The sequence below is a fragment of the Pholcus phalangioides genome, unplaced genomic scaffold (genome assembly GCF_987345545.1).
Source record: "Pholcus phalangioides strain wild (caught in Gottingen) unplaced genomic scaffold, Ppha-v1.0 ptg000042l_1, whole genome shotgun sequence".
NCBI classification, from domain to species: Eukaryota; Metazoa; Arthropoda; class Arachnida; order Araneae; family Pholcidae; genus Pholcus; species Pholcus phalangioides.
In genome coordinates, this window is record NW_028301628.1 from 22,052,041 (window position 1) to 22,069,178 (window position 17,138).

Sequence of the window (17,138 nt, forward strand, 5' to 3'; positions counted from 1 at the left end):
TCGTGAATAGCGATAAACAAATTGGTGTATTTCAGTACATGTATCGGTGGCACTTGACTAATTTTAATTAATAAATCTCTCTCGAAACCACAGGCTACTACTATGGCTTTCCTGAACACCCTTATAGACCAGACACCGAAACTGGCTGATCGAGTCCGTATCCAGTCGGAACTTGAAGAAGCTGGATTCAATCTACCACTCTTAGAAAAAGTAAGTTGAATGGATTATACAGGTAATAATTTGAATATCCCATGACCCCCGCATCCTGGTGCAAAGCCCTTACGCTGAGATCTTTGGTGGGCCCCGAAGCTAGACTTTTCACGGGCCCTTCTAATATAGAATGAAGTTATATCATGAAAAAACAAAAAAAATGGTAGCAATTGGTTCCTGGCGGCCCTACCCTTGTGTGGGGGGCATGTGAATACCTTACGTACATGTAGGCAGGGGGCCAGAACGAGAGAGAGCTGGGGGGTTGCAACAGGGCCATAAAATTCAGGGGGCGTCAAATTTGTGGTGGAAACCAAGAACGTCATTATAAAGTTATCCAATTTAAAATAGTTGGGAGCATAAAAATAACACAAAAATCCTAATTACGGCCCTTCATGTAGGGCAACCATTTGACCGATATTTTACAGGACATTTTGTGTATTACGAAACGATGAAGCTTTCCGCTAATTATACAAAGTACAATTGCCTGGACACCAAGCGAAGATCAATTTCGGGAAGAAAAATTCACATTCCTCTGTGTGGAGGCTAAATACAGCGCAGTTCCGTTCAGTGTAACGTATGTTCTTGGGAATAAAATGTCTGTCCTCCGCGCTTAATAGTAGAGCACTCGCCCGGACTGTGAGAGGTTGGTGGTTTGATTACGCACACAGGAATGCGAATTTTCTTTTTTCTTGGTATCCGATGAATTATAATTCACACTTTGTATTTTCCGAAATTTTGGTTGTCACGACAGAACGGCTTTTTTTCTCCATCGAAATGCTTGCTTTTTTTTTAAACAGTTTTGTTGAATTTGCAAACAACATCGAAATCATAGATGAATTCATAAGTTTATTATTATTCTTATGAATTTGTACAATTATAACTAAGCTGACCATAGTTGACGACTTCATACGAATAGTCACCACAGTCGTCCCTCCGTATTCACGGGGGTCACGTTCCGGGGGTTACCGCGAGTAATCCAAACCCTAAATTTTATTCGGCTGATCGAATTTTACGTTTTTATTTTTTGATATAGTTGACAAGAGATTCATTGACGCCGTAATAATGAGAAAACTGCAGCAATGAAGCTAACCTTTATGAATATTTCGAATTTTCCTTGCATGTTTTTCACTTTCAGAAACATTTAAACAAGTCTTGTATGAATGTTTTCAGATAAGCACCAGAAAAACCTTAAAACGTTTAAAAAGGATTTTTTGTATTCCTATACGAGAATTATTACTTTAATAGTGTTTTCCAAAAAAAAAAAAAAAACCTGGGAAAGCGACCACGAATACCGAGAGCCGACTGTAATCATGGTCAAGTGGTAATCAGAAAGGCCAGCTTATACATGCGGAATATACATGAGAATTTTCGATTTTCAGTTGCTCGAAATGACGAAACAAGCTCGAAAAACTCCGACAATATAAATACGTTAGGGCAACGCATACTCCCAGAACACACATTCCACCATATACCGATTCGTCAGAAATTCCGCGGAGGAATGTGTACGAGATGCATGTACGGTTAAGTAGTATTAAGTAGTCACTCGAAACGAGGAATTTTATTTATTTTTTTCAGGAATTGCATCAGAAATACGGTGCAAGCAACTACAGGCTGTGGTCCGAGATAGACAAATGGCGGGAACTTCAAGTTGATCTTCAGAATGTTGTGCAGAAACACCACGAAAACTTGAAGCTCAGGAAAGAGGTAAGCAGATTCTGAAGCCACTAAGAGTGATCAAATTTTAAACATAAAATAAGTATAGGTAGGAGGAGAGTATGAACCAATACTATCAGATCTTTACGGCACATTTTATACCTTCTTTTTCAGGTGCATCTCCTCAGGAATGCCTTAAAAGTATGTATAAAATCATTCATTACGGTACCCGGCTTCTTTTCTTCAAAATGGTACTAGAGTGAACTTTAATAATATTTTTTATAATAGAAAATGTCCCAAAATAGTGAAAAAAATAATAAATTTTGGACTACCTATGTCATTTTCTATGGGAAAAAGTATTTTTTATGTCAAATTTTAGGCAAAATTCATGTAATATTCGAAACATGATTGCAAAAAAACTCCGAGAATGGAATATTTTGTTATTTTCAGTATATTCTGCTAGCATTGATGCAGGTTACGAACCAGAATTTGAAGGGTTGTATGGTATTCTTATAAGTTACACCAAATCTGTTAATATACGTGTGAATTTTTTGAAATTTCATTTTACCTATATGACAGGGCCGTCTTAAGAGCATCATGCGCCCTCGGGCAAAGTGATGTTGTTAAAGACAAATTCATGTGATAGACTTTAGGTTTTAGTTCATAACCTTAACAATATGTGGCAAAATATCATATTAACATTTTTGTGATACAATCAATAGATTTTTAGAAATCATGTTTTAAACTCAACGAAATGTCAAAAATATCATTTTTCGTAAAACACGTTTGAAGTTTTTTTTCACTGATTACATAAAGTGAACGTAACTTCGGTTGTAAGTGTCAAATAAACAAGGCTTGTTTCGGAATTACAAGAAATAGAGGCTTTCATTGAAACTGAAAAAAAAATCGATATTTTCTTCCAAAATTACGTTTTCAACGTAATCGGATACCTTAAATCATTTTACAGTAATAACCCGACTTATGTCACTTCGCATTTACGTCGTCTCGTCCTAAAAATTATTTTTTTCTCAATTAGACGCAGAGAGTCGCATACCAAAAAAAAGGATAGATAGAGAGGAAAGAATGAAGAAAAAATCTGCTATGTACCTTCCTTCTCCTCATAAAGAGGGTGGGGCATTACGATTGGGAAAGTTTACCTCGATTTACGGCGTCAGTCTTGGAACGAATTACTGACAGTTGGCGAATGACTGAGAGTAACCAAAAGTGGCGTAAATTAAATTTGATATCCATGTCATTATGTTCAGATGTTCATCTAACTTGGTACGTTCATAGCTAGGGTTGTCTGACATCTCGTTTTCTACGAAGTGATCGCGTATTTCGAAGAGATATCTCTAGTGTACCGAAAAACAATTGCTTATACCTTTCAGGGCCGCAACTAGATATGTTTGGTCAGCCGGGGCAAGCACGCATTTTGGCGCTCCTTCATAATGTTGAAGTTAAAGAGTGAAATTTGCGCCCCTTTAGTCCGGTGCCTGGGTCACTAGACCCGCCAGCACTCCCCCCCCCTAATTGCGGCCCTGATCCCGTTTTTAGAATTTTGAGTCATTTATAACAGTTGAAACGAATACGAAACCAGTTATTTTATAACTGGAAGACTAGTGAAAGTTTTCTTGATGTAGCAGCACCATCTGTTGAACACAGAGGAGAGCGAATCTTGCTGAATTTTTCTGATAACTGCACATATTTATACGTGATAGTTGGGGCTGTCATCTATATTTTCAGTCAACAGTTCTCTGAAAAACACATTTGCGTGTCTGGTGTTACATGTTTAGTTAATGCTGCCACCTGGCTCTCAAATAGAAAGTCAGAAACCCGTAATATATATATTTTTTTGTGTTGCAGGTTTCATAATGATTTAATGTTGCATAATGATTTGAGTTTTGAACGGTAATTGATTCCCAAAATTAATATGTAGTTTAATAATATACATAGTTTTTGAGCATTATACTGGTGACTTCGCATAACATTGTAGCCGTGGTAAAATAATATATGGAATATTGAAGACAAAGGCTTTCACGAACTCTATCGAAAACTATTTCATATACTGTATACATATATATACAGTATAATGATGATTCTATTAAAATTTTTCAGAGGCTACAGGAAGAAAGAGCCGGGATCCTTACAATTCACAAAGAGGTAAGTATTTCAAAGAAATTTTATGAAAGTCAACGTCCATAATTGTCCATCCTTGTTATAAATAACGTTACATTGCCGATATACTATAATGTTCCCGAATGTTATGAAAAACACTATTTTCTTTTCATAACAATTTTAGAATAACTTTTAAAATTGATTATTATTATTTCACAGCTTCGAGGGCAGTGGATGGGAATGGAACAAAGAATAAAAGCATTAGCATTGAAGGTATGTTCAAAACAATACACGTCATGCCATTAAATTGATATGAATAACCGTTCCGATTAAAATGCATTACAGTCCATCTTTGCCGCTAAGGTTTATCGCCAATCCCACTGATGTGACGTCATCGATGTTCGTCGTCGACAGCCGAATTCAATCAATAATATAGACCATAGTCTCCCAAACTTTTTGTTCCATCGCCCCCCCAACTCAAGTAAACCCTTAGGATCCAATGTTAAATCAGTAGGTTCTATCCCCCCCCCCCCCTTGGACCATTCCATCGCCCATCAGGGGTGATATTGCCTACTTTGGGAAACACTGATATAGACTATCTTTTCGTTACTGCATTTTTTTACTATTCTAACAAACTAATTTCAACGATGAACAGCCTTAATAATGGTTGTAGTGATAAATTCGATAGGGTTACCAGAAAAATACAATTTCATCCTAATATGCATTCACAGGCTGCTATCATTGGTGATGAATCAAGGTGGACTATATAATGCATGTTAACATAACGATTGTGCTAAACTTGGGGGGGTGGGGTACGATAGTATCAAGATGATAATATATTAAGGTGGCTTTAATTTTTGTATAATGTTCGCTTAATATATAGGCGTAGTATAAGGTAAAACTTTATACTTTCATCACAATATATTTACAGACACGAGCAGTTCAATCGTCCACTGACGAGGAAGGCGACAGTGGTGGTGACAGCATTCCGACTTCCGAGTCCAGTACATTTGAGGGACGATACGTAAATAAATTACCAGCTCGCATATCTACAGAAAGCCACGATTCGGAGCTCGAGGAGATATTGATCGACATCCCAACCATCCAACCAGGATCCCTATTTGATGTCTGCAGACATTCTAGAACCAATGAGAGAGCTGCTACATCCAGCAAGAACTATGCCTCTGACACACCGCCGCCACTACCTCCAAACCATCCGAAACTGTCAGACTCTGGAGTGAGTTCAGCTCACGATTCGGACCCAGATTTCAACCTCGAATGGCATTACCCGGATATAAGAGACCACAGAATTGAAAAACGCAGCAGCAGTGCCACGAAAGTCAGATTTTCCGAGTCATCCGTCCCGAAACCCTCAGCCGCATCAAATTTCGCCAGCGAAAATACCCTGCCAACAGTTGTCCTACCACCGGGCAAAAACAAAACTAAATACGCCGATATCATGGGCATCGACAACGCGAATCACAGGAATGAAGGTACGGTCCAATCCGCTCGTAAGCTATTTTCCAACAGCTTCGGAAATGGCAAGAATAAGAACAAACAGGACAACAAACCACCGGTAACTCAAAAGAACAACGGAAGCGGCAGCAAGAAATTTGGTGGTAAGAAGCTATGGGGTAGCCATAAAAATAAAACTGAGGTCAAGAATGCCAACAACCATCTAGGAAGCAGTCTCAATGGTATGATACACAGAGAAATAGCTAAAGCTATGCGTGAGAGGAAAGAACTCTTTGACTCTTAAAGAGACTCTTATTATTGTAAAGAAGCACATGATGCGATATGACCAACTGTTTCCTCACACAGTAACACACGCAATTAGATACAATAATGTTTTTGAGATGATACGTGGTATGCATGAAGAATGTCGAAGGATCCAAAAAAGATTTGGCATACTTTACCTTGAATAGTTTAAAATACCAACTATGTACACAAACCATGTTCAAAATAATATCCTTGGGCAAATGAATATCTTCTATATAGCGCTCATGCAGCTTCTAGAAGCCATAATGTACATTTCAAAGCCAATATTTTGCAACCGCTTGTAATGCTTTTCATTGATGCCGCTTTTACCTCATCTCATGACACAAAACAACGTATTGGTAATAGAAATAACTTTTTTTTCAAGCAATATCCCCTTCTTCATTCAATGTTCATTCAAGGACCAATGTTCCATTTCAGCAGTTACATTGGTCCCTATTGATTTCACTAATCGAAGAAGGACCAATATTCCATTTTTAGTGTCTATTAATTCCACAGATCAAAGAATGGCCAATGTTCCCTTTTAGCAGCTGTGTTGGTCCCTACTGATTCCACTGATCGAAGAAGGACCAATATGTTCCATTTTAGAAGGAAGTTACGTTGGTCCCTATTAATTCCACTAATTGAAGAACCAATACTGCATTGTTACCACTGTCAACATCACATTCTCACCATTTACAATGGATAGACTTCCGCAAATAGCCTAAACTGTCAAAAAAATTTCAAGAGAATAATTGTTCTGCCCTAGGAAGTCAAGATTTATGTCATTCGCGGGAATCTAGCCCGAAATTTGATGAAGTGGACAGTGGTACTCTTTACAATGTTACATCGACCATCTACAATGGTGATACAGTAATACTTACTTGATTCCATCAATTAAACAAAATGTTTAGAGATGTTTCATGCCTTCAGATGAGGTAAAAGCAGCAACATATTGTGGTGATTGTAAAAGATGTCTTTGACCAATACCTACCAGAAGCTGTACGAGCACTCGCACCCAGGAGGATTCTTTTCAATCAGGTTATGTGTTGGTATTTAAAACCACTCAAGATACGGGATTCAATTCCCCAAACATTTTGATGGCCAGAAATAGAATTTACAAATTTTATGAATGCCTATATTTTGAATGTTCTTGTGTACAGCAGCACCACTCCTCAAAAATGAAAACATTGAAATTGGAGTTGAATGCAGCTAATGTATGGTACAAATAACCAAAATAGTGGATGCATAGCAGCATGTATTTAATTCTACTAAATATGAACTATAATTTTCCAGTTGTATTGATCATGTTGACTGAAATTGTAAGTCTGTTCTCTCTTGTTATATCCTCACAATGAGGATATCAACAGAGAGATTAACACTTCCAATTTCATTTTATTTTTTGAAAACTACAATTAAGTTTTAAATTTGCTATCAAATAAATATATACATTAATATGTTACCATCTTATTCTCATGAAAAAAACAGAAATATGAATTGAAAAAAATTATATGTTTTAAGGAAACAGTTTTATTGTTAATTTTCTGTATCAATAAGCGTTGAATAAATCTACTTTTTCCTACTAGTTCACTTGAATTTGAATTTTATAATTTGATTTTCAAGTCTTTTTAAATTAAGGAAAAAAACACGAGAGCCAAATGAAATGTTGAAATAATTATGTCATACAAATATTGTGACAAATGCGACAATCCGTTCAAGATCCCGGGACAACACAGTAGTTGATTGACATTGATTTTCTGTGGTCCTAACTTTGAGGTGCAAGCACAGACCTTTCTTTAACTTTAGTCTTTTAAAAAAAGTATGTCCCTGAAAGATTGAAATTTTAACCCCTCACTATGAATTTTTATGTCCCCTGAAACCTCCACTGAAGGAGGAAAAATATGTGTTCAAAAATAATCTCATTTTACTCATACAACTACTAAACCACACATTGCCCTCAAAAATATTCCTCTGGTGGAACTAATAAATTAGTGATTGCTGGGAAGTTTTGTGAGAAAATACTATAAGTTCTAAATTGTTATCAAATAAATATATACATTAATATGTTGTCATCTTTTTCTCATGAAAAAAACAGAAATATGAATTGAAAAAGATTATATGTTTTAAGGAGACAATTTTATTGTTCATTTTCTGTATCAATAATCGCTGAATAAGTGTATGTGAACATAACATAGTGAAAGATGCCTGAATTTTCATATTTGTGTAAGTATAGCATTGAAGTATGCCTGGTATCTGTGGAGATCTTTTTGAAACTTGAATTTTGAAAACCATAGAAAGCTAACTTACAGGTATAAAATTATTTTTTTCATTACAAATAGATAGGCTAAAATAGGATCAATGTATTAAAATTTATCATCATTTCAGTGAAAATGCTCATTTCACGAAGTTCCCCTAGAAAACAATTTTATTGTTTTTAAACATTATTTAAGAAGAATGACTTCTAAAAGAATTTATTTCATAAAACCAACATCAAATAACGTTATTAATATCAAATCATTCAATATTATATTTATTATAGCATATTTTTTTAAAAAAAGGATCAATCGATAACAATACTGGCTCATTTATTTGTATATATAGGCCTACATAGATACATAACATCAAATGAAGAAAACTGGAATGTGATACAACTTATAGCATAACAAAAAAAATTTTTTTTAAAAATCTAGCATACACATGCATTACATGCATTGCATACATCAAGTGCAGTATATAAATCAGGTGAAAGCTCTCAATTTTTTATTTCTTATATGAGAGGATTCAATCACAAATTTTCCATCTGAATCCTAGTATTTGATTCTAAGGAATGGAAATTTGAGTACATTAGAATGATATATTCAAGTTTTTAAAACATTTAAGAACAATAATAAAATGAGAGTTTTCACCATGCTCATGAAATAACTGATATAGACTAGAAAGTAAATGAACTCCATTTTCCCTCTTATTCCGTGTACATTATGAGAAAAAGAGGTGATAATGTTAACCTTAGTTTACAATCGAGCATCTTTGTTTTAGTTATTCGTGTGACGTAAAGGTTAATATAACAAGGTAACATTTACAAAAATAACCATGATGACACATTGTGGAGCTGAATTTAATAAATGAAACTCAGTGACAGCTCTTAGACCTTGTGGGGCACCAAATTTGAGTAGAAAGGACAAAAAAAAAAGCTTTATCGGGTAACAACTCTGGTCAGGGTGCCAAAATTAGGTCCCGCACAAGTAGATTTTTTCTCGAGTTGTCCTTGCACCACGACTGATTTATGCAAACACTTGAAATGGAAACGAGAGCTGATGATAGCATTTTAAAGCCAAATTTATGATATTTAGTCCCCCCCCCCCAAAAAAAAACAAAAAAAAACTCTCTTTTCTTTTCAGAGGCAAAATACACACAACATTTATTAGCGTAAATTTGAAAGTGCTTGTGCTAGGCCATTCTAATATCTGTTCCCGGCCACACGTGAACAGTAGGTTTGACACCCTTATGCTTACTAAATTAACTTAATAAAGAAATGAACAGAAATAATGTAATCATTAATTAACATATGCCATCCTACAGATAAGGAGACAAAACACTCCATAAAGATATTTTACTCAACAAAAGAACAAGATGAAGACACTGTATTGACTCAAATGTAACAAGCGCTTTTTTACAAAGTGAAATCAAACTGCTAGATGTCTGCCTATTGGAATCGGAAACAATTTCAAAAATTGATAACATTCTTGCAGCAGAGCAATAAGATGCACGTTAGGTTCTGGTTAATTTGGTAAGTTGAGAATGTTTTTCTAATGAATTAGAATAAAACAATGTTTGATTTCTAAATCAGTGGTTTTCAAAAGGTGATCCTGCAAATCAGTGTTAAGAGGTAAATAAGATGATATTTGAATTTGTTTAACAGGCAATGTGTATATAAACATCAATGCATGATTAAGTGACATGAAAGTTTCTTGAGCCCAATACAACAGGCGGATTGTCAATTTTCTTAAAAGAGAAAAATCCATCAAAAAACTAATTCACAGAACATAATTAATGTAAGCTTTTTCTTCTACATCCTATCACATCAATACTTCGCAAGCACACCGTTAAAACCAACACTGATCAGCCAAACGATATAACAACCTAATATAACATCTTGGTTTACTTTGGAACATACCACTACTAAACCATACATGTGCACCTCGTCCACATCCCTCTGTGGAATTTCTAACAAACTGGTACAAGTTGGAATGTGCATGCACCTGTTTTGAGCCTAACGTGAAGTTTGTTTGTTTCTGTGTAATGCTTGTTATATGTAGTGCTGCCATCTGCCATCAATTTTTCTAACTATGAGTAATGTGCAATGATTGAACTACTTTGGAACGCAGCAAGACTTTGAAATGGAGAGCTATGCCTGATCAAAGACATTGAAACAAAGTCTGCGACATGAAAAAACTGCTTAAAACATAACAGTACTACCAACAGTGCAGTCAGGTGAGAGGGTCTTTCCATCTGTGAATGTATGACACATATTCCCCGATCAAGAAGAAGAAATTAAGATAAATCAATCCAAAAGACTCTTCTACTACCCTACATTCCAATGGCCATGACTTTATACCCACAAAATGCACTAATGCCATTGAATCAGTCAGCATGGAAAAACAAATAAGGCCATGGCTCCACCATAACAGTGTATGCTGAACTGTATATTCACTTAAATGTAGCTTCACTTCACTGATAGTGAGGCAGCATTGATACTCTATCTGCGTGAACAAGCCATCAAACCCCCCCCCCCCATGTACTTTGAAAAAGTGTTCTCATGTTTGATCGGATAGGGTGGATGGATTTGATGGGCTGGGGAAGGTGTTGCTACTTTTCCAACAGATACCTTTTAAGTTAGAGGTTTCGTAAGGAATATTAACGTGGGTATCCGTCTGGTAGTTCAAGTTCAAGCCAACAAAGACTTGGCTGTCATCATTGGCCCGCCCTTGGCTGACCTGTCTTCAGCTAAATGTTTCACTTGCTCCAGACTTTATATTAGTTGAGCACTTTCATTACATGCTAACTATTGCATATTGTGAACAAGACTTACAGTTTTGAAAATGCTAATAACGCAGCAATCTGGCTGGCTATTACTATCTGTTTTTTGTCAAAGTTTGATAAATCCTTACCTTTGCCCATATTTCAAAGACATGAACTACTACTGCTTAACCCTGCATGTACCTTGTACACATTCCTCTATGGAATTTCCCACAAATAGGTACATGCCAGAAAATGTTCTGAGTGCATATTTGGGCCCACAATGTATTTATGTTGTCAGAGTTGTGCTTCTTTTGCATTCTCACTGGTGTTGTCATATGTCCTCCATATTATAAAGTGAAGACATGCACTTCTGCTTAACAGAGTTATGACCCAAGAATTTTTCAACCATGTCCAGACCCACCACTTCTTGATTTTCCCAGCAGGCAACCTCATCCATGTAATGCACAGGTAGTTTTAATGTTTCAGCTGATCAGTGTACATCTGTAGTGATACAAGCAGACATTAGATATAAAACAATAAAAATAAATAAATGAAAGCTGTGAAATGAGAAATAAATATGTGTAAAATGAAATAAAATTTGTTCCTCAATACATGAATACATTCCTCGAAACTGGAATGAATTCAAAAATATTTATATAATGTCAAGTCAATATTAATTAACATATTTGCTTGTCACTCGTGTCACATACATGTAAAGCCCTGATTTTCTAATCTGAGCCTGGCATCGAAATATGTGATACATGATCTTTAGCAATTTATGGTAACTGTTAGAACCAAATTGTATCATGAACAAATTGGCAGTGGTAATACATTTTTCCCTGAGACCCTGGTAGGGAATATGTCACAAGATCACAAGACTTGTATACAAGACCTGCTTCTTTTCATTGTGATGAAGATAGGTAAATTAACTGAGATTTCATTCATGATCTAGCGACATATCACTGAATGAATGAACGGCAGAACTTTACCACTGGACTTATCTCGTTGCTGAGATCTCTTCCAGCCCAGCTTCGTGGCAGAGTCCGGAACACTTTATTTTGTGTTATAAAAACAAAAACATACATACCGGTGGCATACCGCTGCAGTTGCAGACTGAACATCTGGTTCTTATTGCTAGACTTAGGCAGAGTTCATAGCAAAATCTGTTCGATCATTTTCCCGACCAAAACTCCTGAAGAAAGAAATGTAATTCTAAATCTTACCCTCCCCAAATGTTTTCCAAGTTTCAGTTTTTTTCTCTTTGCAGCATTTTTTCTTGCATATTTCAGTGACTTTGCCAAATATTTCACATTTTCCCTGACCATTTTTTATTTCCCTGACTTTCTAAGTTGCTGGGAACCCTGCGAGGCAAAAAGAAAACCTTAGAAAAAATATGATATAATGAAAGTGCAAATTATCATGAACATGAACTGCCAATATGTAGCACAATCAATAGTTTTCTGAGTCTGACATTAACTATTTCCCTATATATATATATATATATATATATATGTATATATATATATATATATATATATATATATTAAACTAAAACAGTAAAAAAGGCACTTTAGGAATGAAAAAAGAATACATAAATAACAAATGAAATATTTCCTACAAAATGCTCCTTCTATCACTATAATTGCTAATTGCACATATAAATATACGTATATATAAATTTTGCATAATAGTAAGAACGGTCATCAGATAGTAGATGAATACCTTAGAGTAATTATAACACTATATGTAAATTTTCACAGGAACTTAACCCTTAGAGGGGCAATTCAGAAATATCTCGCCAAACTTGAACTGCTTTATTTTGATCACCCCAAAATATCTTGGCTTCTTAACGGGCTTTTATTTCCAATGTGTCAGTTATAATGTAAATTAGGAAAATTTTAAAACCGCTTAAAGAGTTAAATGGCACAAATTATTATAACAGTGTTTCAAAAAAGGCAAAAAAACATGAGAAAAGGGGTGTGTCAAGCTGTGCAATCCATGTAGCCACACAGGCATCAAGTTTGAGTTGAAAGGGCCTAAAAACGTTTTGCCAACCGGAAAAAACATAAAAGTTCCATTCGTAATTATTGAATGGGTCTTGATTATAAAAGGATTTTGGGATGTTTGGCCACCGTGAATGAATTAATCATCGTAAAACTTGATGTTCCACCCACACGAATAGAAGGAGTATAATTACACCACACACAAGTACAATTTTTGTGAAATCACAACAATATCACTGCAGTCTACCAACAATTTAATTATTTAATTACCATTTTTCTTTTTAAGTAATTTATTTATATTACTTTTTTTTTTTCAACTTAGCACTATTTCTTTTAACAATTCTACAATTGGAACGTGAACACTTATTGAAAGAAGCTCTGGATACCTGGGGGTCCTGGCACCCCAAATTGGGAAGTGCTGCTCGAATGATATTTTAGCATATTTTATGAAAACTAATTGATCCTAGTGCACTATAGTACATCTTTTTTTTTTCATTATGCACTTGATCTATCGTACATGATGGTTTATAACTTTGCTCCATATTCTTTCTAGCACAGCATTGCTTGGTGGAGTGGTTTACAATATCATTCTCATCGTTTCAAACTTGAACTTTGTAGAAGTCATTTTCTCCAATTTCATCATCTCAAAAATTTGTTTTTTTAATTTTATTTTCTGCCAAGTAGCATAACCCATGAAATGATTCCTTCTCATTTTATAATTTTTTTTTTCTTTCAAGGGTGACACTGTGGAGTTTTTTGTTTTTAGTTTGCAATTTTTAAATTTCTGATCAGCGTCATTAGTCTCAAGGAAATGAAATCGTTTGGAGTGTCGATGAGTTGATCAACAGGACCAAAGGGTAACAACACTAACTGTAAGGTCCTAATGCACTCTGTTGAACTGCATATATTCACATCATTTTTTTTTTCAAGAAACAGTGATGTCTTTCAAAATATGTGAAGGAAATCACCAAAAGCATGCATGGAAAAAAAACATAATTAGGAACAAACCTTTCAAGATGCTTTTTTGCAGATATGCTTTCACATTACTTGTGTAAGTGCTGCTTTGAGAATCCATGATAGTTGTCAGGTGTTGGTGGTGACTACTGCAAAAAATCTCAGTCTCCACTCTCTAATGTCTGGTCATCACATGGCGAATGGCAACTGCTAATTTTCACCTTCATCAGACATAATTTTCACCTTCATCAGACAAGGTGCAATTTTAGTAATTCTCAGTGCTGAAAACCAACTGCAGTTGACTTTCATCTTTTCAATTGAAATACAAACTTTGTCCTTGACTTTGAATCATTCTATCACTGTCTCTTGATCTTCTGAAGATACTCATTATGGATACAAGTAAAAAAAAATCAAGTTTTACTTATTCATGATGACCAAACAGTCCAAAATATTTTCATCGTAGTACAGATAAATGGTGCAAAATGTTGCATATATCCCCAGAATTTCACCAGTTTTTTAAACCTGAACACATTATAGTTAGGGATGTAACATGTTTAACAGTGGAGAAAATCATGCACAATCACATTCAGATATGCACATAATTCAACAACTATTCACTCAACAAGGAAACAGTTTTAACATACAATAGTTCATATAAGCATCGTATATTAAATATTCAATATATGTAACATTCATGTAAAAGGTGATCTGTCAACAAATTTTATACGAGTATATATTGTTTCAAAGATACAACATTTACACTACCAAACAACATTTTCAACATGAAGTGGGGGGTCTAAGTCTTAAAATTTAAATTCCTAATATTTTTTACAGGAATTATTTACAAAAAGACTATCCCTATAACACAGTTTTTTCATGAATATATATACAGTAGTGTGATGGATACATAGTATGTGTGGTAAGAGGTAGTTGCATATTATTACGATACAAAATCTTGAATGCATCATCATGATAACAATTAGTAGAACTTGTCTTTTCATAGAAATGAAACAAAAAAAATCTAAGTTTCAGTATCACGTCAAAAAGCAAAAACAAGACCGACATAAAAAGCTAAAATAACTAAACCAAAATATAAAATAAACTCTATGTACTGTACTTTATTGTTCGTGATGAACCAAAATGAAATATTTTAGGAAAAAAAAAAAGTATCTACTATATATAATACAGAACAAAAGGTAAAAAAATTATGCTGCACTACAGAAAAAATATATAAAAAAACTGTACACACCATATGATTTATTAACAATTAAATAATATTCAGATATTATAACACACAAAATTATCTCAATCAAACTGTACAGAGCTTCTACAGCTCCAACCAAGACTGCAAATCAACACCAAAATTTATTCGTAAACATTTCCCACATGAGGGGAAAAGGATTTTAAAATAGCATGAAATCCCTGTATTGACACCAAACAAAAATTCTTCGAGAAGAAAAATCTATTTTGAAATCCCCTGCTTAATAGTCTCATTCTCAGATATGTTCACATAAACTATGTATTATATAAGATTAAAATGAAATTCATACATATTTTAAATCTCTTTTCTTTGTATGAATATGCCTTTGCCTTACATCAATGGGTTTTATACAATCATGAATTTTAAACTGGAAAGAGGACAAACATTACAATTTGCTTAAAATGGAAACGAGTAAAAAATATGCATAAATAAGGGGTAGACGAGGCTGACAAGAATAGAATGTGGTTTACTTTGAGTCATTTCACAAAGACTTTAAAATTCCAAGCCTATATTATTTATATAGGCTCTAATTTATATACATTTTTGTATATATAGTCATATCTCAGTTAATAAAGATAATTTGTTCTAGAATCACATTCATTAGCCAAAAATCGATTTCCCATAGAAAATTGCTTAGGTAAGGCGCAAAATTTGAAGATAAATATTATAAAACACTACCGAAAAGACAACAACTGGCCAAAGGCTGAAATGAACAGCTTCACAACTAAATGAAAAAATTTACAGGAAGATGAGATACTGAAGATCTTTTCATTTTACACCATATTCACAACTCAGTCTGGTTTGTAGGCGTTCTCTTTTGTGATATGGTCAGTTCATTTCTCTGTCTCATATATGCAGATGGAATATTTCCAAGGATAGATAATCTCCTACAATGTCCAGACCATTCAGTTTGATGCTACGAGAAGAACTAAAAAGAACATATGCAATGAAAACATTCAAGTCTAGACTTATTTTTCAATGCATTTTTCACTTTTCTTAATCTTTTACTTAACATTAAATGGCTTGAAAGCTTTCTGAAAAGTGAAATTAAGCTATGTATAGAAAATAATTCTCAGATAGACATAAATTAATTGGACTCAGAGAAGACTAATTCTGACAATGATTGCATGGAAATTTAGTTCAGGTTTTATTATGTTAGCATGCGCATCCGTGTCAACTAAAATGTTTGTTAGCTGAGGTAGGAATATCATAGAAAAAACCATCATGCTGAAGAATTCATAAGCTAAAGTCTCACTCTGTATTGAGTATAATATTTATGCCATTCTTGCCAATGACAGTTATAATAAAAAAAAAAATGTTTTTTAAGCATAAACAACCACTTATAACAAGTACAAAGACTGATAAACATATTTTGAGAATAGCCTCAACTCCTTCCTTTAAAAAAAATGTGTGCACATCCGATAAAAAAATATTGACAAACACCTAAAGATACTTCAGATAGTCCAAGAACAAATTTTGGTATCAATCCGCTGATTCATTAAGAGAGATGAAGCAAATAAAATTATAACATAATCTTTATATTAGAAGACAAAAATTAGAAAGCTCTATCATCCAATGAAATATTTTGATAACTTTCAAAAGTTTAAAAAGAGATAGCTTACATAAATTTATATTACAATTTAAACTGAAAAAAAACCCCATATGAACATAATATATGAAATATTACATGTCAATGAATGTTACTATCACATTATGTGATGTACTGCATCTCAATTATTATTATTTTTTATTCTTTAGAAAAAGCTGCTCAAAAACTAACACATTATAGAATATAATGGTCAGAATTGAAAACATTCACTTTGAAATGATACCAGAAATATATTAATTTCATAAGCTTCACATAGCAACTAATACTTTCATAACACACTTTGTTTCAACAAAAAAGTCTTTCGATAGACAATAGTGTAGGGTTTCAAATATACCATGATATCTAAAAAAATTTCATTAATTAGCATCAAAGATTTGTAGATCTAATTTAATGGTCACTTCACCAGTCTCCACTTCGTACAACTGTAATTTCTTCACTATAGGCTCATGAATTTCACGTGTCTCTTTGCATATATCTGACACCCTTACTTCTGTACGCCCCAAGAATTCTATCATAAGAGAAATTTAAAACTCAGATTGAAACAAATTGAATAATTTCT

At 34.1% G+C, this 17,138-nt stretch overlaps 2 protein-coding genes and 1 long non-coding RNA gene across 5 annotated transcripts in view; 1 reads left to right on the forward strand and 2 right to left on the reverse strand.

The window, feature by feature from the left end:
* LOC149064660 (uncharacterized) overlaps positions 1–7,318 on the forward strand; it is a 100,512-nt gene extending 93,194 nt beyond the window's left edge. Inside the window, exons 8-13 of one of the 2 annotated variants that reach the window (XM_089254885.1) lie at positions 94–210; positions 1,786–1,914; positions 2,038–2,064; positions 3,979–4,023; positions 4,198–4,251; positions 4,910–7,318. In XM_089254885.1, coding sequence (XP_089111011.1) covers positions 94–210; positions 1,786–1,914; positions 2,038–2,064; positions 3,979–4,023; positions 4,198–4,251; positions 4,910–5,737 — 1,200 coding nt within the window. In that variant the 3' untranslated portion in view covers positions 5,738–7,318. The remainder of the gene's footprint in view (positions 1–93; positions 211–1,785; positions 1,915–2,037; positions 2,065–3,978; positions 4,024–4,197; positions 4,252–4,909) is intronic. The other variant, XM_089254886.1, reaches the window with a different exon arrangement.
* Positions 7,319–8,301: 983 nt separating this feature from the next.
* LOC149064662 (uncharacterized) lies at positions 8,302–16,487 on the reverse strand. The gene is made up of 2 exons (XR_016195719.1): positions 13,764–16,487; positions 8,302–12,113 (listed from the first exon to the last, which is right to left on the reverse strand). It is a non-coding gene; the product is annotated as an uncharacterized LOC149064662 (long non-coding RNA).
* Positions 16,488–16,849: 362 nt separating this feature from the next.
* The window catches only part of LOC149064663 (intersectin-1-like), a 72,923-nt gene continuing 72,634 nt past the window's right edge, over positions 16,850–17,138 (reverse strand). Inside the window, exon 41 of one of the 2 annotated variants that reach the window (XM_089255386.1) lies at positions 16,850–17,087. In XM_089255386.1, the coding sequence (XP_089111512.1) occupies positions 16,936–17,087 (152 nt within the window). In that variant the 3' untranslated portion in view covers positions 16,850–16,935. The remainder of the gene's footprint in view (positions 17,088–17,138) is intronic. The other variant, XM_089255387.1, reaches the window with a different exon arrangement.